Source organism: Amblyomma americanum, chromosome 7, assembly GCF_052857255.1.
Source record: "Amblyomma americanum isolate KBUSLIRL-KWMA chromosome 7, ASM5285725v1, whole genome shotgun sequence".
NCBI classification, from domain to species: domain Eukaryota; kingdom Metazoa; phylum Arthropoda; class Arachnida; order Ixodida; family Ixodidae; genus Amblyomma; species Amblyomma americanum.
In genome coordinates this window covers 118,057,879-118,082,318 of record NC_135503.1, presented here as the reverse complement: position 1 = coordinate 118,082,318, position 24,440 = coordinate 118,057,879, and the positions used below count along the sequence as shown (strand labels likewise).

At 44.1% G+C, this 24,440-nt stretch overlaps 1 protein-coding gene across 1 annotated transcript; it reads left to right on the top strand.

The window, feature by feature from the left end:
* The first annotated feature begins 8,780 nt into the window (after positions 1-8,780).
* LOC144098021 (disintegrin and metalloproteinase domain-containing protein 10-like) lies at positions 8,781-20,870 on the top strand. The gene is made up of 5 exons (XM_077630592.1): positions 8,781-8,938; positions 11,962-12,060; positions 13,272-13,462; positions 19,517-19,722; positions 20,706-20,870. Exons 1-5 carry the CDS (start codon positions 8,781-8,783, stop codon positions 20,868-20,870), a joined length of 819 nt encoding a protein of 272 aa, XP_077486718.1.
* Positions 20,871-24,440: the final 3,570 nt, after the last annotated feature.

Sequence of the window (24,440 nt, the reverse complement as noted above, 5' to 3'; positions counted from 1 at the left end):
TAATTTTTTGTTTATGGCAGAAGCTGATGTCAGCAGCTTAGTCAAACTGGCATGTCCCATGCTGCCGGGCATTGTCACTTGAGCTCTCCGGTGCCCGTATTTGTATTTGGTTATGAAACGGATGTGCAAAATAATTTTTTATCATTTCCTCCCGGAACTGTAATTTTGTGCCTGTTTTTTAAAGCAAGCTATCGTTTCCTTGCGTCTTCTAGCAGGCTACGAGGTATTCGTTTCAATTTTTTCCTGAGATGAACACACGGCCAACGAAAGGCGCCTTAAGTAAAGGTTATTTGCCAGAAAGCGATATTAGAGTTTGCGTGCCAGGCTACTCTCACCTCTTTTACAATAAATAACAGGCACTGCTGACCAAACTTTGACCTCCAATCGGTTTGCTCCAGCATAGTGTACACAATCTGAAAGAAACAATACGATGGCATCTTTGCAAGGTCAATCCGAACCAGTTGTGGCGTGTTCGGCAAGGTAGCGTTATTTCGATTACACAAGGCAAAAAAAAAATGAAACAACAGAACGAAGACGGCAATGGCGTAATTCCTAGCCGCAGCCGGAACAAAGAAACCAACTGCGCTTCCGTTTACGCAATGCGTCCTTATGGTACTACTGACGTCGCCAACAACATCTACCTCTTGCCAAGAAAGCGAGTCACCATATCTCTGCGATTCTTGTGACCGCGAAAGAGGATTTCCGGATTTCGGTGCTAGGGCACACAAAGCGTGGGTAGGCAATCACTTACGTTGATTTTCTATCTCAGAATAACAGCCGGGGCAGATTATTCCTGACTGTGTTCCTGACGTCTTGACTGTGCTCCCTATTGCTATCTTTGAGCATGATAGTTTTTTAGTTTGACTGACTTATCGCTGCAGCATACCTGTAATTATGCGTGTGTACACGGTAGCGTCCTCTTTTCACGCATCCTCCAAACCGAAGTCGCCAGGAACGCGTGGTACCGTAGGAAAGTGAAAAAAAAAGTAAAATGCAGTCAACACAACCACCCTTTATTACACTGCTCAGCTGATCCAGCTTCACATGTGGTTAGCCTTTAACAAGACAAACAGTGCCCAATGGCTCCAGACGTGAGGCGCAGCATCAGAATGATGCCCATATTTGCCCAATGTGAATGTGCACCGCACCGTTCTGCAACCCGTGGAAGACGTCGTGCAAAATGTTGCCACACAGCATTTCTGCATCGGTAGGCGTCAAGGAGTGCAGGCCTGCAGTCTTTTTCTTTTAGCTCTTCTCGATTTAGGCCTGTACCTAATTATGCTGGCCGTGTCACCATAATGGTCTGATCGCAATCAGAATGGGTACCTTCAGTAAACATGCTATAAAAGAAACAATAACCAAATGCAACTTTTCATAGTAAGTATTGAAATGTCTAATCAGCAGAACAAATGCCATCAAAGAGGAAAGTTTTATCCGCAGCGGCCACCTATGAAAACTAGTTTTGGCAAAAGATAATGGCGCTGCTACTATGCCCTTGTAGAACGACTTCACATAGCTGGCATATTTGAGAAGGCCTGCGCAAATTTGTGTGGGTACGGGTTGGTCAAGTTTACGCTCGTAAATTTCAGAGAAGTGATGTTGTAAAGATCAAATTAAGGATGACATAGCCAACATGTCCAAGAGCCATGAACAGCCGCAGGCGCTTCGGGCATCTATCAACTTACTTCTGACAACATCAGCATTACACATGTAAACTGCCACTCAGCCAGCAAAAAACTGATGAACTGCAGTTGTTTGACTCATTCAACACGCCGTTAATTATAGTCATGTTTACCGAACCATGGCGCAATGATGTTTCTTGCTATTTCGTACTTCACGCTTATTGTCATTTTGCGGTGAACAGACCTACCCACAAAGTGGTAGCGTATCAAACTAGAACTTCATCTATAACCGTTTGAACAGATTAGTGAATTTACTACGTCTACAGCGGAAAATGAAATGCTTACATTAGACAGCGACAAAAATGCATGTTGCACTTTGTATCAACCCCCCCCCCCCACCCCACCCCCCGTCGATGGGGACTTTAAAAGCTTGTTTAGTATCCTAGAAGCTATTTTCGATCATGTGTTAAGAATCGGCAAGTTTTGTATGTATCAGGTGATATGAACGTTGGCATTGAGTCCGAATCTATAACTTCATCTATAACCGTTTGAACAGATTAGTGAATTTACTACATCTACAGCGGAAAATGAAGTGCTCACATTAAACAGCGACAAATATTTGTGTTGCAGTTTGTATCAACCCCCTCCACCCCCTCTTCGATGGGGACTTTAAAAGCTTGTTTAGTATCCTAGAAGCTATTTTTGATCATGTGTTAAAGAACCAGCAAATTTTGTATGTATCAGGTGATATGAACGTTGGCATTGAGTCCGAATCCACAATGCAAAATGGCGTCACCGGGCTTCTACACGCGTTCGGGTATGTTAATCTTGTCACTGTGCCAACGGCTGTAACCTTTTCGACGTCTACCACTCTTGATCTGCTGATTAATAATGCCCATAAAAAGTGTCTAAATGCTGGTGTAATCATGTAAGAGATTCTTGATCATTTTTCTATATTTGCTTCCGTCCAGCACGAAAATTTCAACAATACTCCGCAGGCTTGTTTAAACTACCGGCGCATCGGCGGTAGAACTCATGAAATATTTTGTAAATTGGTTTTGAAGACTTAATTCAGTGATGTACTTGTATTGACAGAGGCCAATACCACATACAATGCATTAATCGAAAAATTAAAACTCATTTACAATAAATGCTGTCCTGAAATATGTACTCGAAAACGAAAAAAAAAACCTTGGACAACTCATGATTTTCTTAAAAAAATGAATACTCGACAAAAAATTTACGATAAATTCAGAAAATTTAGGGACGTGTCTAAATTACGCGCATATAAATTTTGTCGCAATCATCTCAATTGTGAGCTTAAAAGAGCAAAGCATAGTTACGTTTTCAATGCCTTTCCAAATAAATCCGGTATTCGGCATCATGACAACTAGAGAAAACTTGGCGAAATTATGAATAATTGTCCCATGTTCCTTGTGCTTTCCTTAGTACATGACGGCAAAGTACGTTCTCGAAAAGAGCCTAACAATGTATTCAATAACTATTTTATAAATATTAATAAATCTCTGTGCACTGTTGCAGGCTTGCCCAATAAATACACACACCGCATACCTAGTGTACCTGAATCTTTGTTTATGGCTCCAAAGATAACAGCGAAATCTTATATGTGTTCTCTGCATTACAAATGTAGTACACAGAAGATAAAATTTTTTTACAAACCAAAACATTCTTTTATATAATTGATCTAAAAGCTCCAATACTCACACATCTACAGCGCTTGTCCAGGTACTGGCATATTTCCCATACAAATGACAAGCAAAGGCGGAGTCTTCTGAGATATTTTAAATTACAGACCAAAATATGCTGTCCAAGCTCTCTAAAGCTTTTGAGAAAATAATACACACAAATATAAATAGGTTCCTGATTAAATATTCTCTACTGTCAAAGAAGCAGTTTCGTTATAAAGAAAAATCTACTGCGATTGCCGCGGTCAAAAAGAAATATTCAGGCATTTGAAGAAAGTCCGATTGTTCTTTGCATATTTATTGCTTTTACTAAAGCATTTGAATTGCTAAATGATAATGTCTGATTAACTAAGTTAACCCTTTAGGGATTTGGAGGTGCCGTCTTGTTTTAATAGATTCCTACCTGAATCACCGCAAACAGTTTGATTTCCACAAAAGTGTTGTCTGAACTTACGAGGTGATGAAATCAGGCGTCTCAAAGGGTGGCAGTTTAGGTCTCCGTTTATTACTGCTGCGCATAAACGACATTTACATTCCCTTTTCAATAAATCTCGTTGCATTTCCTGATGACGTAACAATACTTACCAAAGGTAAGGTTGTAATTGAAATAATTAAATTTAATTTTAAACAATAATTATTTATAATTTAACCCAACTAAAATAAAAGGCATAATCTTCCTCTCCAAAAATAAACAACTTGAACATGACGAAGAGCTTTTAATTGGGAGAAGCAAAACTCAAGTCGCCTCTACAGTAAAGTGTGTGGGATGTTACCTAACTGGTATGCGCAGACTTGTAACGTTCATAACAAAATGAAAAAGTAATTGGTATCATATGTCGTAATAGGCCTAATCTACCAATTAAAATTATGCTAGTCATACACAATGCCTTCCTACTGCCATCGCTCGCATATTCTTTTATCATTCGGATTTCCACCACCAAACAAAATATTCAAATATATAGTCCTCGCGCAAAAGCTGGCAGCAAAACTAATAGCTAACATAGCATGGTACTCACAGACATATTTTTTTTCAATTTTGGCGTTATCAAGAGTACCCTGCTTTATAAAATGAAAAAGTAATTGGTATCATATGTCGTAATAGGCCTAATCTACCAATTAAAATTATGCTAGTCATACACAATGCCTTCCTACTGCCATCGCTCGCATATTCTTTCATCATTCGGATTTCCACCACCAAACAAAATATTCAAATATACAGTCCTCGCGCAAAAGCTGGCAGCAAAACTAATAGCTAACATAGCATGGTACTCACAGACATATTTTTTTTCAATTTTGGCGTTATCAAGAGTACCCTGCTTTATAAAATGAAAAAGTAATTGGTATCATATGTCGTAATAGGCCTAATCTACCAATTAAAATTATGCTAGTCATACACAATGCCTTCCTACTGCCATCGCTCGCATATTCTTTCATCATTCGGATTTCCACCACCAAACAAAATATTCAAATATATAGTCCTCGCGCAAAAGCTGGCAGCAAAACTAATAGCTAACATAGCATGGTACTCACAGACATATTTTTTTTCAATTTTGGCGTTATCAAGAGTACCCTGCTTTATAAAATGAAAAAGTAATTGGTATCATATGTCGTAATAGGCCTAATCTACCAATTAAAATTATGCTAGTCATACACAATGCCTTCCTACTGCCATCGCTCGCATATTCTTTCATCATTCGGATTTCCACCACCAAACAAAATATTCAAATATATAGTCCTCGCGCAAAAGCTGGCAGCAAAACTAATAGCTAACATAGCATGGTACTCACAGACATATTTTTTTTCAATTTTGGCGTTATCAAGAGTACCCTGCTTTATAAAATGAAAAAGTAATTGGTATCATATGTCGTAATAGGCCTAATCTAGCAATTAAAATTATGCTAGTCATACACAATGCCTTCCTACTGCCATCGCTCGCATATTCTTTTATCATTCGGATTTCCACCACCAAACAAAATATTCAAATATATAGTCCTCGCGCAAAAGCTGGCAGCAAAACTAATAGCTAACATAGCATGGTACTCACAGACATATTTTTTTTCAATTTTGGCGTTATCAAGAGTACCCTGCTTTAAAAAAGGAAAAGTAATTGGTATCATATGTCGTAATAGGCCTAATCTACCAATTAAAATTATGCTAGTCATACACAATGCCTTCCTACTGCCATCGCTCGCATATTCTTTCATCATTCGGATTTCCACCAACAAACAAAATATTCAAATATATAGTCCTCGCGCAAAAGCTGGCAGCAAAACTAATAGCTAACATAGCATGGTACTCACAGACATATTTTTTTTTCAATTTTGGCGTTATCAAGAGTACCCTGCTTTATACTGTCCGCTATTATTCATGAATAAAAAAGCTTTATTATGTAATAAGACTTTTTCTCCAAATGCTTCCCTTGATTATGATATTCCTTTTTTTTAACTCACACCAGCTTAATTCTTGGTCGTTACAATTTTTATGAACTAATTATTATGCTCATTCAATGTCCTACAATTTAACAATGTTCTTCTGTGCGACAGAACGCGAGAAGATATATTCGAAAACACCTCCAGAAAATCAAACATTGTTTTCTTCAACGGTAATCAACTGATTTCACGACATATAATGGTTGTTATATTTGCTTTTTCTATTGAATTTGGTGTATATGCCTTGTTCTTGTGTTTTCACGCTGTGATTGCTATAGGAGCTTTGGATGCAATGGGCCTCCAAGCTGTCTATTGCAGCTTTATCTGTTGTGTCCCCTGTGAAGTTGTATATTGCGAGAGAAACAAGCAATTCTCAGTTTTCGTGACCCCAGGTAGTAGGCGAAGTAGTAGAGAGGAGAGGGTCCGCATCGATCCCCTGTGAAACGCCACCGCTGTTGCGTGCTCCACGACTGTGCATACGGTCGCTTTTACGCATACTTAATCCGTGTGTCATTAAATGCGGAGGTCACTAGAATGGCGTCTGCAGAATTTCGCTGCAGAGGCACAGACTACGAGTCAAGCAACTTGACAAGGAGCTTCTTATTAGAATCCGACGAATGAGCACCGGTACCGCGGATATCAATGGATGCACTATTCTGCAGGGAGTTCTCATCCCCAAAAAACTTCTTTACATATTTCTTCAAGTCGAAAACACGTGGAGAGCAAAATTTGATTCCAAATTGAAAACGTTTTTCGCCTCAAATCAATAATGCTGTACACCTGAACTACCGTGCTGTACATGCTACATCATGCTAAAGTAGGAACAAAAATGGTTATAAGAAAGACCCAAATATTGCGTAAAATGATACTCATAGTCCATTATGTGTCAGAAATAAATACGACCGAAGTGATAGCAGCATTCCTATAACTACATTGGGAGAAGACTTCTCAACACAGCTAATAGCCTAAAAGAGCGGTTGGCGCTTGAATGCTGCTGGTATGTTATCTCTCGTATGTTGTGTACCTGCGTATGGGTGCGGGGAGAATTGAATGCAGAAAGCGGGTGTTACTAGAATGCAGTACACATGTCCATATAGCCGTGCCGTGTCGACGTGGAACCATAGCACGCATGTAGGACAGCAGAAAACATAGGTCGCGTCGTTGAATTCGCCTGCAGGAAGGAAAACATATCATCGCATTTTTTTTTCGTTCGTGGAAGATATCGGCTGCAGCAAACAAAAGCTGTTTAAAATGTCACAGATGGAATCTGATTCTTGAGAGTCATACAAAAAGCTCGAGATGATGACCATGTCCTCGTTCATATCGCAGCAGCTCTTACGCCAGTCTTGACCGGAATGCGCAGACTAGTGGACAAAGAGATATGCATCTTTTACAGTACTGGGTCTTTCTTATAACCATTTTTGTTCCTACTTTAGCATGATGTAGCATGTACAGCACGATAGTTCAAGTGTACAGCATTATTTATTTGAGGCGAAAAACGTTTTCACTCATCTACAGTGACACTCGAAACGAAATTAGTGCGGATATAAAGAGCCAAGACGCCTATATATACAATCGAGAATGTTTACTACATTCGCATAAGAGCGGAAGCAAGGATTAGACGATGATGAAAGGGGACTGTAGAGAGACTGAGCGCTTGCGCTAAGTCAGCTACGAACAAGCTACGGAACAGACAACGGATGTTTCTGCTCGAAGTTGGTACACATCGCATTCGTGCTTACGCACTAATAAGTCAACTGACGGCATCGCTACCTGCACGAGAACATCGCACGCCGTTGAAAAATATATGAGTTTGCAAGGGTGTAGGAATTGAGCTCATGATGAATAATTTTATGCTGTGGCAGACTTATGAGCCTGCTCACAATAAATTGTTATACCACAGCCTTTAGGCCTGTCATATTACTTATTGGAATTAGGCGATAACAGAACTCTTGAAGGATTATGACAGCGCACTGGTTATTAGACACGGACCCTATGTTTCCAAGCAGATCTGCGAGGAGTAGAAACACCTATGTTTAGGCCAGGCTCTGTTAACATCGCTGAACAGAGATTAAAAATAGACACATTTAAACTCACATTTTTGGCATTACAGCCTCTTTAATGTGTAGTTGCAGCATGTGTGTAAGGAAATATGGTCCTTCGTTATGAAGTAGTGCGGGGTGGGGGAGGGGAGCATAAGCAATACAACTTCATTTAATTTGCTTTTGAATCTGGTTCTTTTTGCACTTCCTTATTTACCCATGTGCTTGCAGTCGCTTCAATAGGTCAGTCCATCAGGTCAGTCAGTCAGTCGTTCAGCCAGTCAGTCTTTCAGTCAGTTTGTCGGGCAGTCCACCAGTCGCTCAGTCGGTCGGTCGGTCGGTCGGTCGGTCGGTCGGTCGGTCGGTCGGTCGGTCGGTCGGTCGGTCGGTCGGTCGGTCGGTCGGTCGGTCGGTCGGTCGGTCGGTCGGTCGGTCGGTCGGTCGGTCGGTCGGTCGGTCGGTCGGTCGGTCGGTCGGTCGGTCGGTCGGTCGGTCGGTAGGGCAGATAGTTGGAATCGAATAGAATGAACTAAAACTGTTTTAAAGCGGCGTCATCGAGTTGGCCGACTATTTTCGTTGTAGTCGCAGCATGTGAAACGGGCCTTAGGTTTTAGCGCTGCAAAGCTGATCTTGCGCTAGTGCCAAACTTTGTCTTGCCTGCAGCATGTAAATATTTTTGTGCTGGATGGTACTCGACGGAAAATGTCGCAGTGTTGCCGAACGTTTCAGGCATCTGTTGTCTGCCATGTTGTTCTATGGGATAGGCTTCATGTTCGACGTCCATTTCAGCCTACTGTTCAGATTCGCCGCGGATTCTGTACGATGTTCGCCTGATCGAGCTTCCGGAAAATGGCAGCTAAAAGCTATTCTTGCTGGAGAAGGACTGCTAAGGTTCTGCACTAAACACGGAGCTTAGTATACTCGATAAGGTTATGCATAGCACGTTAGTTGACGAATGAGCTGCGCGCACCCTCTGCAGAGATGCGCGGCCCCTTTTGCGAAAACTCGATCCGGGAGGAGGACGAAGAGTGCGACTGCGGATACGACTGGAGCGAATGCCGCGAGCACTGCTGCTACCCGCGTGAACACGGCCTGCTCAACCGCAAGGGGTGCACTCTGCGGCGCGACGCCAAGTGCAGGTGCGTCCTCAGCGAACACGCTGCCACCACGTGGCCAGCACGAGACGAAGCACTGCTGATATTTCAGAGCATAAATGCATTAGACGAGTTGCTTGTCAGATCTCGCAGACCCATGTTTGCTTTTGCGACCTCCCTTTTATGCAATAATTTCATGCCTGAACCGCATTGCACTGCAGCAGGCTACAATGCCATTATTAAATCGTCTGGATAATAGTGGAGATAATGAACCTGTTCACAAGCGTGAACTGTAAAGGGCCGCTTAGGTAGGAGCGTAAGTTATAAATGCAGCCTAGATGAAATGATTGCACAAAAAAGACCATCTGGATATAACACACAGTTGTTTGCGCGATATTCATGAGAATGCTTTAGCGCACTAATTGTAGCCACTGTTTCGCATGCGTATATTTATTTTCTGCCATACCGGCACAGCTTGCTGTGGCGATTGGTGAGTGAACTTATACAGCCTTAACATTCACGCAATGATATGCGCGCCACTGCAACGTTGGAGTTGAATTAAAGTGTGTGATCTGTATCTTAGGAAGGAGGACGATGGAAAAATTCACACCGGTGGCCAAGTTCAGTGGCGATCGTGGCACAATCGACTATGGTCCTTGGGACCAAATCTTACCTTAGCACTGGTGTATTGCAGGACGGACGTCGTCTGCGAGAGTTGGAGGTTTTCTTGTGGTCAAGAAATCAGTATTGAAACTGATTCTTACCCTACATAAGATTATACCATGTAGAGGGAAACATTGGAAATTAACTGGTGTAGGTTTGCTGAACCGACCTCGGATGTTAAAGGCTGAACGACGCCTTCAACAGCGATACAACAAATAATGCGAGAAGCCACGAAGCAACGCTCTAATATCTATACTTAATTAGTGGAACAGCGTGCAGGAGTTTTACTTCATTGCAATATTTTATTATTTATGACCATACTTCCATCGCTCCTAAATCATCACGCTATAAAACTGTCTCATGTCTCGCCATTAATCTTGGTCTGTTGGTTGCTCTTTGAAAAGGCACTGAAAGACACCGATCTGGGACAATTCAAGTAAATTTTATTTCTGGAAGCCTCCTAGCGCATTATTGCTTTCTTAAGAGCTATGAGCCAACTCTGCGTCACAAACAAAATCTCCTGCTTTTTTTCACCATTTTCAGATTTGGCACCGTTTTTCTTTTGGCACATTTCCCATATCCCCCCTTAACTTCACGACGGGAAAGACTTGGCCGTTCTTAGCAAATCACAGGTGCAACATTAAGAGTCCGAGCTTTCGCTGAGATCTGCACTACCGTTTCTTCCTTGAAGATTAGGCTTTTGCTGAGCTATCCATTGAAGCTCTACCTACCCATGCTGTGTTGAAAAGGAAGACATCGGGAACAATGAAGAGAGTGATGCTCAGTGTATTCCCTGCAAAGCTCACTTTCCTGGCCCCTTGCAGCAATTTCGCAAATTCGCCCAGCGAGGGTGAAATTGAGCACAGAAAGAAGCACCTGTTATGCTTAGTCAGAAATTTAGAGCAGGAATTTTTAGGTTGTTTTGTCCTACTGCGAACTGCGCGCCTTATCTTGTTATAACTTTTCAATGGTGGAACACGCTATCAGATGCAATGAACGGATTACAATTCTAGTGTCGCTACTTATGTGTCACCTTTCCGCAATTTGTTGGCTACCAGTGCTGTGTTCTTGTTTTGTACATTAGTTATCTCAGTTTACTTGTCTATTGGTGTGAATTTTATTGGGTAAATTTTTCTCTCTTTTAAGAACTGTTGATTTCATTTTTTACGCCTGAGTTTGAGATACATCTTTTTGGCCTGACACGTAACCGAGACACTGTTGCAGTTCATGCATGTACTTGTAAAGTCTGTGCTTAATATCTGCTATTTGAACATTTCATATCTGTCTAACATAATATAAGAGGTGGCACATTCATGCGCAAGCATTGGATTAGTGTTTGGCCATTTGGTTTAGGGGCGCTTCCAAGGTTTCAGATTCTGCCACGGCGAGATGACATTCAAAAGAGGAACATGAAACAAATATTTTAAGCGACATTGCCGGCAAAGGACACGAGTAGTTGTGCCTTCTTTTATACGGAGTGGGCTGTAAAGTAGGCGTCTTCAATGTTGCGGATTCATGTTATATATCTTTAAATCGACTGTTCAAGTCGGCAAAACCTTTGCTTAAAGATTAGAACGCTGGATATATTGCATATCAAAGGATATTCTTTTCTTCAATAAAAAAAATGATGCGAAGATGGCTGTCTCACTATAAAGTACAATCTGAGTTCTGATTCTGACTAAATTCTGGCTAAATGTATACTTAGGCTGTGTTACTCTTCGTATAGCCTTTATTTTTTGTGTTAATGAAGGCAGTTTATTGAGTTAAACATTTCTGCTTCCTCAATTTTGTTTCTTTGTGAGATCTCACATATATTTATTTATTTCTGCAATGGGTCTCAGCTTTGTGTCTGGCACTGACATGTAGGAGTGGTGAGGCCCGTCAAGGAGTGTATAGTTCACTGCTTTTTACGTCATCCCCTATTTGTACTCGCAAAATGAATTAAAATACTGATTTATAGATTGATTGATTGATTGATTGATTGATTGATTGATTGATTGATTGATTGATTGATTGATTGATTGATTGATTGATTGATTGATTGATTGATTCATTGATTACGTGGGCAAAGGGTACCGTATTTGCCAAAACTAACAAAACCGCAGCGGTTTGTTTCTAAGCTTGTAGCAGAGCGCTTACGGCGTTTCTAAAGCTATAAATAGGTGTAAGCTTATGGAACCCTTGTCCTTATCTAAGGGTGCTTTTAGATTTTATCAGTGCTTTAATCGCTCCACTGTACGGCTGAGGTGCAAACGCTGGTTAGTGCTTGCTTTTGTTAAAGATGATGCTCCAACTAGCACAACAACAATATTTTCCGTGTTTTAAAAGATACAGCCCCAGCACCCTTGCATTCCCCTATTTCCGTTGATGCTTTACCTTCTCAATCTGTTTACGGTTTTCTGCAGCCCTTCAAACAGCGCCTGCTGCAGCGAGACCTGTCAGTTCCACAACACCTCGCGTGTCTATCGGCCAGACGACGACTGCCGTTTTGAAGCCTACTGCGAGTATCCTTGCTACAGAGAGATATATAATTGATTTTCGCCCATGTTTTGCGCTTGCAACGGCGCAATAGAAGAGTAATAGCGCAAGTATATGAGCACACACCCTTGTCTTAGCTGAGAAAAGCACGCAAAAACACAAGAAATCCAGATGAAACACGAGAGCGAAAGATCAATTTCTGCACGCTCTACAGTGCTGCTGTGCGGGGCGTTTCGGCTGTATTACCATCGCTGATGTCTAATAGCACACCTTATTCTATAATTAGATCGCCTGCCACGGGCTTCAGCTGCTATCTTTGGCAGGTGTTGGTTCTTCTCTAAGCATTAAGCGGTGAAGACTGCATAAACATGGAAACATAAGTTTAGGTTAACATTGGAAAAAAGGCCTCTGTGGTGTGCGATCAGTGCACTGCCTCGCAGCGGTCGGAACTTTACACTTGGCTACCTAATTACTTTATCGAAACTGATCAGGGGCCAACTGTGTTTTCGCTCTCCTTAAACACTCAGTATTTGTCTTCCCGTCAAATTCCGGTAGCCGATATTTCTATTATAAAATCTCCTGCTATAACTCTTTCGTAAGTCAGTCAGTGTACCATGACGCAAGCGTAGACCTGAAGTATTCGGTGAGATGATCCTTCGCACCTGGACTGCGGGCCGTCCTAAACGCTATGGAGGTCACCTCCACTTTTTACGAAAGCTTATCTTCGGGCTAGGTGGTAAGTCATCTTCTCGAAAGTAGTTCGGTGAATAACTGCGTGCTTAACCGAGCGGTAACATTAGTTTGCGGAGAACGTCAATGTAATGTACGTGTCTGAATATGTTGATGCAAAAGGGAGAGTTGATCTAGTTGGTAAAATTTCGAAGGAAAACAGAGCTGTGAGAAAAAGCGATAATGAAGACAGCACAACGCTGACCCTGTCTCCTACCTCGCCCCTTTGCAGCACAGTTTTTTGCCTTTGGAATGTGTCTAGGTTATTGGGAAATTAATTTCGAAAATACTTTAAAAGTAAGTGCTTGGAACAATATACTGACGAATCCACGGCTCGCCTGCGCCTTAGTACCGAGGCACTACTCGGGTTTCATGAGTCGCAAAAAGCTCTGTGGTCGCTGCACATGGCCCGATATTGCATTCACTCACATGCGAATGATGAACATCGGGCATTTTTTGTGTGATTTACTTGGCGCCCTTGACTTAACGGCCGTGTCGCCGGCGTCAGCGGCAGAGTTGGCGAGTGCCCAGCGTCGTCCGTGAAACGGAACGGCTTGCTCTGCAACCGTGGCACCCAGGCGTGCGAGGCCAGCGAGTGTGTGCGCTCCGTATGCCGCCTGTACGATCTGGTCGAGTGCCACCTCACTGGGCCGTACCGCACGCCAGACGAGATGTTCCTTATCGCCTGCAAGGAAGACGGTATGAAAGCAGCCTCACTCTGCCCTACTCTGGTTCATCTCTCTTTCCCTTGTGCAGTCAGTAACGAAGTTGTGAATAAAGCGCAGGAATCGCTAAACATGTGTAGTGCTGTTAGAACGAGAAATACCTTGTGCAGGAATATCCAACATTTTTCAAATACTGAGAATAAAATATTAAAGCTATATATGGGTGCCAAATCGAACTCAAAGTTCCTGTAGTACTTTCGTTTATTGGTATCGCATATCGCCGATAGACAGGAGTGTGAGAAACAGATGTGGAGGCGACTGCAAGCCGTTTCAAGGAAGGCCGTGTCGCTAAGAGAGACATGTGTCAGTGCTTTCCCGACCACAACTGCCGGTTACGTAGCGCTCATATCAAGAATAGAAGTAAAAATTCGCTGCGTACATCATAAGCAGGACGTCTTGGCGCGGTTGATAACATATTCAGCCGTAGTCAATCTAATAGCCGGCGGCGATTGTAAAACTCAAAACCAAATTGTTATTTTTCTGCTATGACATTTAGTTGGCGCCATTCAGTCCTAGGTCATGAAATCAGCAGCCTAATATCAATTTTTTCTAGTATTCCTCTGATATTGGCACACTTCTTTTTTCAGACTGTCCGTATGGTTCTTAGTGGTTGAGTTTTTAAAACGAGCGCCTTTCGGAGGTATCCCTCAAAAAGAGACGGAAAGGGTGCTTTCCTCTGTACGCACTATACTCAACAACGTCAATTTTCGTACTCACGAATTTAAAGCACAACTCCTCTGTGCAATAGCAAAAAGAAATCTTGAGGGCCCGTTGCCACAGGAAGCTCTCTGACGTACCTCATGACCTGGGTCTTGCCTACGCCTGTGAAATTTGATCGATCTACTGGCGGCTGTAAAGCCTGTTCCAGTAGGTCTGAGTAACGATGACTTGGATTAACTAGGAGAGTTTAGTCCAACGGCGAAAACCGTTGTAGCAGCGCCGCCTCTGCAACTACTTTGTAAAATGCTGTGGCTCACACATTGGCTTAGTTGCGGTCGACCATCGGCCCCAGATGCACCGTAGTAAAATTGAGATTAGCTGCCAGAAAGGAAAGATTTCTGGTCTCGAAAGCGTATGAATTTTTTTGTGTTAAGCTTAAACTTCACGTTCAACGCTCCAAAGCAGGCTATTCTGGGCCATAGGCTCGGCCAGAGAACGCAACATCAGAAACCGTCCGTCACATGTGAAGCATAGTCGCGAAGTCCCTGTGGATTGTGGTAATCCTGGCTGTATAAAAATTGGAAGAATGGAAGTAAAAATTTACTTTGTGCTTCTTGAACTGCATGTTTCGGTGCGATTCATGACTTATTCAGCCATAGTGAATCTCATCGCCCGCGTCGATGGTTAAACAGGAAACCTAGATCTTTTCTTGCTTTGCCATTAAGTTCACGCCATCTAGTCCTAGGTCATGAAATGAGCCGCATTACACTCATAGCTATAATTTAGCGGAAGCTCGTTTTTGGTACACTATAAGTTGCTGATCGCAGCTCCCAAGTCGCAATCGATACGCACGTACCTCCGAATACTGACGCTCCAGTCGAATACTGTCACTCTGCTCCAGGGTTTGTCGTTGGTGCTGAGGAGTGCGTACTGCAGCGGCGTAGGTTCTGTGGCGTAGGTCCTGGGGTTCTGTGGCCGTCTATGTGCCAGGTGCCTGTTGCAGTTCTTCCCGTTCCTCGTGAGAGTCGCTGCTTGCGGCTAAGGAGAGGATGTCAGTAATCGCTGTAGCTCCTAATGCACGGTTTCGCGGATAACATCCCGGAATTTGTCGCTGATGGTGGTCGTCGTGTCCGGGCGGATTCTACCGATAGAGGAAGGGCGGTTGTACTGCCGAGCCCGGACCTCAGGGGTCTTCTCGATGGTTCAGGCTTCTTCCATAAATTCCTCAACTGTTTTTGGCGGCTGGCAGACGAGGCTGGCAAAATTTGTTCTTTGACGCCGAACATTAAATCTCAACTTCCTTTTCCTCAGTCATATAGGGATCAGCGCGGCGAAAGAGGCGCTCCGTTTCTTCCAAGTAACCGCTTAAGGGCTCGATAGGAAGCTGGATCATGGCAATCGAGGAGTCGTTCGGCTCTTTCGTTCCTCACGGCACTGGTGAACGTCTTCAAAAGTTCTCTCTTTAATAGCCGCTATGTAGCTAGGGAAGACTCGTGGTTTTCATGCCGCGCTGGTTCTGAGTCATCCATTGCGAATAAAACGTGTCCGATTATTGCTGTATCATCCCAACTTTGAATGATGCCACGCGCTAAAATTTGTCCAGCCATTCTTCGGAGTCTTCACCTAGGGATCCATTGAAAGTGGGCGGCACCCGCGGCTGCTGCAGTATGATCGGAGTCGACATCTTTTATGAGGTAGCGGCGCTCGTAGACGCGTCTTTTGGCTGTCTGGTGCGGTCCAGCGGGTTTCTGAACTTAGGCTGCTCTCCCTGGAGATGTCGGCTGGCTCGGTGAGCTGCTGGCTCCACCTTCGGTGCTAAGCGCAGAGGGCTGGCACCAAAACTTGAAAAGGGTGTCCAGTACATGGAAGGCAACCCCGCACCTCCACCATGTGTCACGAAGTGGTGACTGCAGTCCGAAGAGCAGAAAGGCTGCGAAAACGGTATCCAAACAAAACTCTTCATTTGGGCTGCCTTGCGCCCAAAATGAACTGAATCACACGGCGGCGGCGCAGCGACAAGTGTGCTCGGCGGTCGCTAAAGAATGCCCGCCGCTCTCAGCTGTGCTCAATTTAAAGCTGATAGCGAAATTTGGAGATATAGCGTGCAAAGTTACTTGAACATTCTGCAACAATGAAGAATCAGCTCTGCCAGGTTGCGATCAACCGAGATAAATGTGGTCGCGTCTTGCATCGCAAAACGATTAAACGGCGTGCCGGCAGCTTTCAAGAATGAGCAAACGCTGCAAAGTTTAGCACTGGCAACTCCCTCCTAGGAGGGATGGAACCAACTGTTGAAAAGACCAGACAAGGCCATCCAACCGGCACTCGTGCCGTAGGCTCGGGAAGTCGCCCCCAACTGGGGGCAGCACCAGGCCTGCCTGCCTTAACTCTCGGCAATGTATGGCAATATAGTCGTTTCTAGCTCTCTCGGGCACAGGCCAACGTCCCAGAAAGTTCTGCCCAGCGCGTGCTGATGACGCTTCCTCATCTTGGCTCCTGGATGGAGCTGGCCGCACGGGTCGCTGCAGTGTCCCCGTTCCCCCTCTACCCTCCCTACCTGCATTATACGGTATAAATTTGATGAGACAGAAAAGAAAGTCGAAGGGCCGCGTCGCAAGACCGCGGTCAAAAAGTCGAAAGGGCCGTGGAAAGCTTCAGGGAGCCAAAGGCCATTCTTCGGGTGACTGCTCTGGCTGTGAGGTAGCGGGCGAGCTTTAGGTGCAGAGGGTACGTGGAGTGGCCAGTGGCAGAGTGGTGCCTCCAGGCGATGGATGCCGAGTCCAGTGACCAACGATGAACGGCGTGATGGTGGTCGATGAAAGTTCTATGACCACGGCCGGCAGGTGGATGCATTAGAACAAAAGCACCAGGAAAATCTTTTGCGGAGCACAATATCATGGAAGCTGGTGGTAAAAGAGGGAAAGGAGCGTATGCGCCGAGAAGCGTGGAGAACGCTTCGGTGCGGGGCGTTTGAAACGACCGTGATGAAGAAACGGCGAATGCATTCGTGGACGGACAGCGGATCAGGTTGGTCTGATGCCTGGGTGGACGGTAAGCGTCGGCGGGTGGGTAGCGTTGAAGAGACTCCGCCAGGCATGAAGGGCGGGTTATGTGCCTCTCGTGAATGTTGCCTTGGCGATGGTGAACGCAAGCTTGCCAACTGAGTGTCGCGCGACTGCCTAGGAGGAAAGGGCGGTGGGGTCGTCGTTAAGGTGTTGGCGCCAAGAACAGCCTGGAGAGAGTTGGCCGTGTGCGAGGTGGCCGTTGGAGGCGAGGAGAGCACACATGGCGCGAGGATGGAGTCTTGGGGAGGCGTGTGGCCCAGCCGAGGGGTAGGCGCGATGCCTGCTCAGTGAGGCGGCACGCAGCGAAGACTCGGCTACATTCGGAGGCGCAGAAATGAGAGTACATGGCTGATGTGTGGGGGGGGGGGGGGGGAGCAGCACCTGTGTCCGAGTGGAGTTTAGGCCAATATAGTGTGACTAGAAATGGGACGGCCGGGACACGACAGCCGTGCAGGACGCCGGATGGAAGCTGGTGCAAGCTACCCCCCAACGGAAGAGGCGGGGCCAAGGTCGTGGGCTGGAGAGGTGTTTCCGCAGATGTCTTGCAGAACATTGCGAGCCCACTGGTTCTGTCGTTGAAGGGGAGGGCCTGGAAGGGTACGCGGAGCTGCAATGGCAGGGAGGAGACAAGGGCGATGAGGCTGTATTCGGCGCCGATGAAGCCTGAGTGGATAAGGCTGGTGCGGGGCGGACGCTGGTGGAGGCGGAAGATGGCTTGTCGCATCGTACGGCGCCAGCGGACAGTACCAGGCGCCGACGTCCGCCAGAACAGCTGCGCGCAGCTCATCGTATGGTTGGGTGCCTGAGGCAGAGCAGGCGTCTCGCGCAGCACGTCGGGGGCAAGAATGTCAGAGAACTGGGTGTTTTGAACGGCTGGATGGTGATGCCGTTCATCTACAGCGCACCCTCGAAATGAACGAACCACTCGTCAACGCCTTGTGGCCGGAGCGCCGGAAGCCGTGGATCGAAGCCTGGGTTCTGCCAGCTTGAAATCCATGAACCTGGAGGTATATAAGGTGCGGCACGCGCATTGGTTCGCAGCAGGCGCTGCCCTGATTGTGAAAATGTTCAGTCGACACCTCTTGGTGGCGTTTTGGCGCAGTATTTTTTCCTTACTGCTGCCATTGGTGTATGACCTTGTCTTTCCGACAAACACGGTGTTACTGCGCGGAGAGCGTCTAGTGCATGATTCCTAGCGAGGACCGGCTGCGTGCCACCTCATGTACCACTTAACTGCAAGATAGTACGAACCATATACTTACCGATTAAGTTGGAAGACATTACAAAATAAACAAAGAGCTTCTTCCGTACCACTACTGTATTGCGTATACCATATGCTTAGAGAAACGAAATAAAATGCCGAATGTTGTTTGCGCGCACTACGCAACTCACCCCCATAGACTTCTCGAAAGGGATTGTAGTTATAACGCCGCATTTTTAGTTGGAACTCGCTTGAATGCAACAAAGTTTTTCTGAAGCAGCAGTGTCGGCCTCCGCAATACACTAGTGACGTTGTTTTTGTTCATGAGCAATATTTTCAGATTATGAATGGGTTAGCATTAGAAGGCTCCGTGAAAGCGAAAATGACGCCCGCCTTCAGACGTGGCAGGATATAACGAACCTACGTATGATACCTTGGATATAAAGAACTTAAGTATGCCATCTCTATTATAACGATCTTCTGTGCGTGCAGTACGGATATAAAAAAAGAGCTTAATGTGCCACCTCGGATATAACGAACTTTAATAAGACAGCCTCCGATATAAGGTGCCTAAGCATAGCGCGACAATTTTGGAAGCAGCAAACCTGCCTTTAATGTTGGTGAGTTTCCGCAGAGAGGAGAAACAGAGAGGAAAACTAAAAATGATGTTCGTTCCTGAGTTCGTCTCCTACGTCTAACGGTCGATGTTACTCTTTAAGAAAAGAGAAATCACTTCGAGTGTGCAGGCCGCAGAATTAGGCAGCGTGCAAAAAAATATATATGTATTAAACTTTTACATTTTTTTAGAATTTAGCTCAAATATGGTAAATATGTCTCGTAGTAGAACCTCTGAAATATTTGGTGGTCAGCTCTCAGTGTCCTATCAGTACAAGGAAGGAATAAACATTTAGCGAAGAGGACGCTCGACTGTGCATACCCAACCGGCAGAGAAACTACCTGAGCACCGCGAATAAAGAAATACGGGAGCCTCTTCCACTGTGCAAATCAGACAACTGAAGTAACACTAGCTGTTTCTGGAACTTATGTGCAATAATGCCATCATACCGTTTAGGCCATAACGTCCGCCTTCCTTGGTGCGCAGTTCCGGACAGCCAGTGCATGGAGGCCTGCCACTACGTGTGCATGAAAGACTTCTGCAACAAGAAGATGGAACCCGGGGCCCCATGCGAAGATCTGCGCGGCTACTGCGATATCTTCCAGCGCTGCCGTTTGATTGACGCCGAGGGACCACTGACGGGCTTGCACTGGATGGTGTTCGTGGGAAAAGGTCTAGGCAACGCACTCGTGGTACGCATGGCTTAGGTTGTTCTCAGGCGGCAGTTTGAGCTGGTCCATGGACGGCCCCATTGCCCGAGCGTAGTGGATACAGCAGTTGTCTAAAGCACTCTGCCATGATATCTAAAAAAACAGTCACCAGGGTTTCTAGAGCAAATTTATGTATTTATTCTTGTACAGTTTTTCAAGGCCTGTAGGCACTACAGAAAGAAATGGTGAAGTGATTACATTATTTGGAGTACAGAGTAAAAAAATAGTAGTAAAAGGCGCTTTGAGGGTGAACGTGTTGAAATTATTGCACTATAGGCACCGCATATATCAATGAACCTATAAGGCACTTTGAACGGCAATCTTAAAGTTAGTGCCGTCACAATTTAGTCTGCGGGGTCAGGAAACGGCTGCGTTCAGTGGTGGTTCTTGGTATAAAACATTAATCGTTCACGTTAGTGCGACAAGATGGCACATCATCTTTGTGTGTATTATAAATGCCAGATGCGAGGTAACTGGGCGTTGTGAAAGATTTTTTTTCAGGTAAAGATTAAGGTTATATAGCTTATTGAATAGCCAAAGACGAGAACACCTGCGGCGTAATGAAAGGTAAGGCAGATCTGATGTGTTCTTCGTGGACTTTACGCCATAATGACGCGAATATTTACAGAGGCCTCTCGAAGATTTGGTATACCCACTGTGCCTTTCTCTTCAGTTTTTTCTTTTTTCATTTCTTCTTTCTGTTCATTACAGCAGCCCATCCAAGTGTTTTCATCAGGTTGGCAAACCTGCCTTTCTATTTCTCCCAGCTTATGTGTATGCCTTATCGCGCATAATTCTTCACAGGTGTTAAATGTGGGTTCAGTGAAAAGCAGTGATATAAAAGCGCCTAGGCACGCTCTTGCAGAGGGGTAGGGGCAATATGAGTTATGCAATTGCCAGAGTGCGTACAAGGGATAATGAGACGGACAATCCCAGGTGCCTGACAACGCATATGCTCTGTGCAGCACTACTGGTACGTGACCCTAGCGGCGGTGGCAGAGTGGAGCGGCGTGACGGCGCTCGTCTTCCGCCTATGTGCCGTCCACACGCCCAGCACCAACCCGCACATGCGGCCGCCGCGCAGGATCGCCGACTCCGTCCCGACGCCCAAGCGGTGGCTCCGCATCTGACCTTCAATGCGCACTACAACCGTGTTTTCACATATGGAAAAGCAGTTCAGCTTTTTTAGTGAGCCGTTGCGCGGGGCCTTGCGCAGGAGAGGTTCAGGGTTCATAGCGAATGGCAGGGGAAGGGGATCTAACGTAAATATGCCTTCAATACCTCCCCATACTTTTGTGCTCCGACACCTCTGATCTTGTGACCGCCATGGGAACTCTGCGGCGCTAAATTTCATGCCCGTTGCTTGCCTCGAGACACGGTGTTGCGTCACCCGATATGTTTTAACGAACTCTTACAGCGAGCCAGGTAGTCCATTTTTTTTTCCATCACGCACTGTTCCCATCTTGGTTGTATATCAGCACTGCTCGTTTACACAGAAACACAATTTATCAGCAGCGAGTAAGACTTAAAGATGTTTCTTTCAACCAAATTTTCCGATTCGAAGCCAGCAATTGAGCGTTTTCTTGAGATGCGTACATATGACGTGATAAAAAATAGAAAATATGAATAAAATAAGAAAAACGCGGCGCACAAAATAAACATATTTTTTTTGTTATAGTCATGAAAACATTATTCATCGTGTCATTCGTATTCAAGTGTACGTATTTTTAATGGCGGAAGGACGAAGATTCAGATATTTCATTGGTCGTCTCTTTTATAACCTATGTTTCATCACGCATTGACCATTCACGCAAAGTGGGCGCTCCACCTTGTAACACTACCGCTCCCTTAAATTCTTTCATTTCAGAATTTCAAAAAAAAGTTTAGTGCCTGCATTTCTTGTTCATGATATGTGTGCCCTTCGGTTCGCAGTCCCACATGAACTCTGTTTTGTTGATTTGTAATTTTGTGATTTGTTAATTCTGGCTCTCTTTCTTCGTTTTTTTTTCTTTTTTTCTGCAGCTTTCCATGGATGTGCACAATTCCTGAAATAGGTAAAACTCAGTGCAGTGCAGTGCAGTAGGTATGCTGTAACCCATGAACGTATTTTAATTTCCTGTTATCTGTGTTTCTTGTACCACTCCCGTCAATAATGCCCGCTGGGCAATGAGGGTATTTGAAATAAATAAATACATAAGCTTCCATCGCAAGTGATAAAATTTGTGCATGTTGAAAAAACTTCGCCCAGTTGACCACGCGTTCTGTAATAGCATGCTGGAGAGAATCATGAGGCAGGAGCCTGCTTGATTTTGGAATTGTAGTCAGATATACCCAGCTACGAAAAGAATGTGAAAGCATTGTGACATTGAGATGTTCTGATATCTTTCGGTAAGGCGCTCTTTGTATAATTTCTTTTCCTTTTTCAGATTACAGTTTCATGTCATATATCATAGCCATCTGCGGGGCATGGATAAATAATAGATTGCTGATTGATGCACTTCTCCTCACTGATGTTATTTAGCTCATAAATCTTTTTTCAAGGGCTACGTCTGTGCTTCTGCCCGCGGTGTTCACGTATGCCGGTTTCAGTTGTCGCGGAGTTTTACTAGTTGAGAAACAAGGTAACAATGTTTACATGAATTCCATTTTAATTCTTAGCAAGTTCAAGTAGATACTTGGTAATGCTGAATTTTATTTATTTTATATAATATATTACAGAGGGGCATGAACAAAGATTTATTGTTCGCGCAAGTATACGTGTGGGTGACATAAATAACGGACAAACGACACAATTCATCGAAATACAAGCTATAAGGTAATACAAAAATACAATAGAACACAAAGTAGATTAAAATGAACAGCAGTGGTGCATGCCATAGACATAAGCAAAACGGGAAATTTTAAACAAGCAACTTTATTTCAATTCTACTTTTTGAGAGTGCTACTTAAAAGAGAATCGTGAACATTAGAAGACCTTAATAATCTTTTGTGATGAGCTGTAACTGTGAAACGAACCTGAATAATGAATTTGGCGTTGTTAATGATGACCTAAGTTTATTCCATTCTCTGATTACGCGAGGAAAAAATGAGTGCCTTATTGTGTCGTTAGAAAAATAAATCTCAGCGTATGCTCCGGTTTATGCCGTGTTTTTCTAATTAGCGATTGTGAAATGTACAGCGTGATATTCATTTTATACTGACGATGCAGATTTTCAAAAGTGAGCTGAAACCGACCGTGTTTTGCTCTCGTCGATAGTGTGCTGAGGCCTGAACGGGCTAAGCGACGTGAGGGTGAGTCAGTAGGACAATGTTTGCCGTGAACGAACCTTACGGCTTTTCTTTGTAGGCATTTAAGTTAAGTTGTGTTAGTTGCTTTGTAAAGAAATCAAACTGTGTTAGCGTATTCTAAAATTGGTCTCAAAAATGTTTTGCACGCCAGAAGCTTAATATTCAATGGATTGAATTTCAGACGTCTTATCAGATAAAATAGTTTTCACAGTGCAGTAAATGTAATATTAGTTATGTGTGTTTTCCATTTGAGCTTTGATGTAAACGTTATGCCTAAGTAATTATGTTGATCGACCTTCGAAAGGGGCATTTTAATAACGGTATACGTCAAGAGAGATAGCTGTTTTTTTCTTGTTATCGTCATTGACACTGATTTATTTACGTTAATAAACATTTGCCACTTGTAGCACCACTCGGCTAGCGTGTTAAGCGAATCAGAAAGAACAAGATGGTCGTTATTGCTGTTAATGTATTAATATATCAGACAATCATCAGCGAAAAGTTTAATTTTGCACATAATAATATTGGTTAGAAGGCTTTCTAAGTCTTCTATTATTTTTGGAACACTGTGGGCTATTCTTCAGGAAGCCAGATAAAGTGAGAGTGTAGAAGTGTTGTTTCGAATCCTTTAACCTTTGACTGTACTGCATTATCGCATACTTCATCTTCAAGGTTGTGGATAATTTTGGGTTATTCTTGCTAACCTTTCGAAGCCGTTTTAAGCGCCGTTTATCATGAATGACTTCACGTGTGAACCATGGATTCCTAAGCGGCAGTTGAACCTTTTGGTACTCCAGATATGACAGGTACGATATCAGATGGCGCATGTTTGAGCAAAACAAACTGGGAGCAGTCTGTTTATCCAAGCCGAAACTTCTTCCTTCCTAAAAGCTTGTTCCAGTTTTGCAATGAGCTTGATGTGACTCCCGCAATCAAAAGGTTCAGGTAAATCAAGTAAAATCATGTCAATTGGAAAACGATTACTAATACTAAATGCAAGGTCACGAATTCTCTGTTAGTTCAGTAATGCTAGATAAGCCCGATCAAAAACCATGCTGGTTAGGCGAGAGTATATTCTCGGGTTCTAAAAATATTGTGTTTTAAAATGATATGCTCTAGTATTTTGCATGAAGTGTTGGTGGGCGATATAGGTCTGCAATTAGCAACATTTTTTTGTATCCTGTCTTGTAGATCGGCAATATTTTAGCCTTTTTCTAGTCATGTGGCAGATTAGCAGTATATAGTGACATGCAAAAAATCTGTCCTAGATATCTACAGCACCAATCGGCGTATTTTGTTAGGAATTAATTTGAATGTCGTCAGGTCCATTTGCTTTTTTAGGGCCAATGTTGGGGAGAAGATTGTGGATTCGGGCATCAGTTATTGTTAAGAGATCAAGCACCGAGGCAGGG

Excerpts from the sequence above, each read along its gene's own strand:
- LOC144098021 (XM_077630592.1), top strand. The coding sequence starts at position 8,781 with ATGCGCGGCCCCTTTTGCGAAAACTCGATCCGGGAGGAGGACGAAGAG. Across the intron at positions 8,939-11,961 it reads CGGCGCGACGCCAAGTGCAG|CCCTTCAAACAGCGCCTGCT; the intron begins GTGCGTCCTCAG and ends GGTTTTCTGCAG. Across the intron at positions 13,463-19,516 it reads TATCGCCTGCAAGGAAGACG|TTCCGGACAGCCAGTGCATG; the intron begins GTATGAAAGCAG and ends CTTGGTGCGCAG.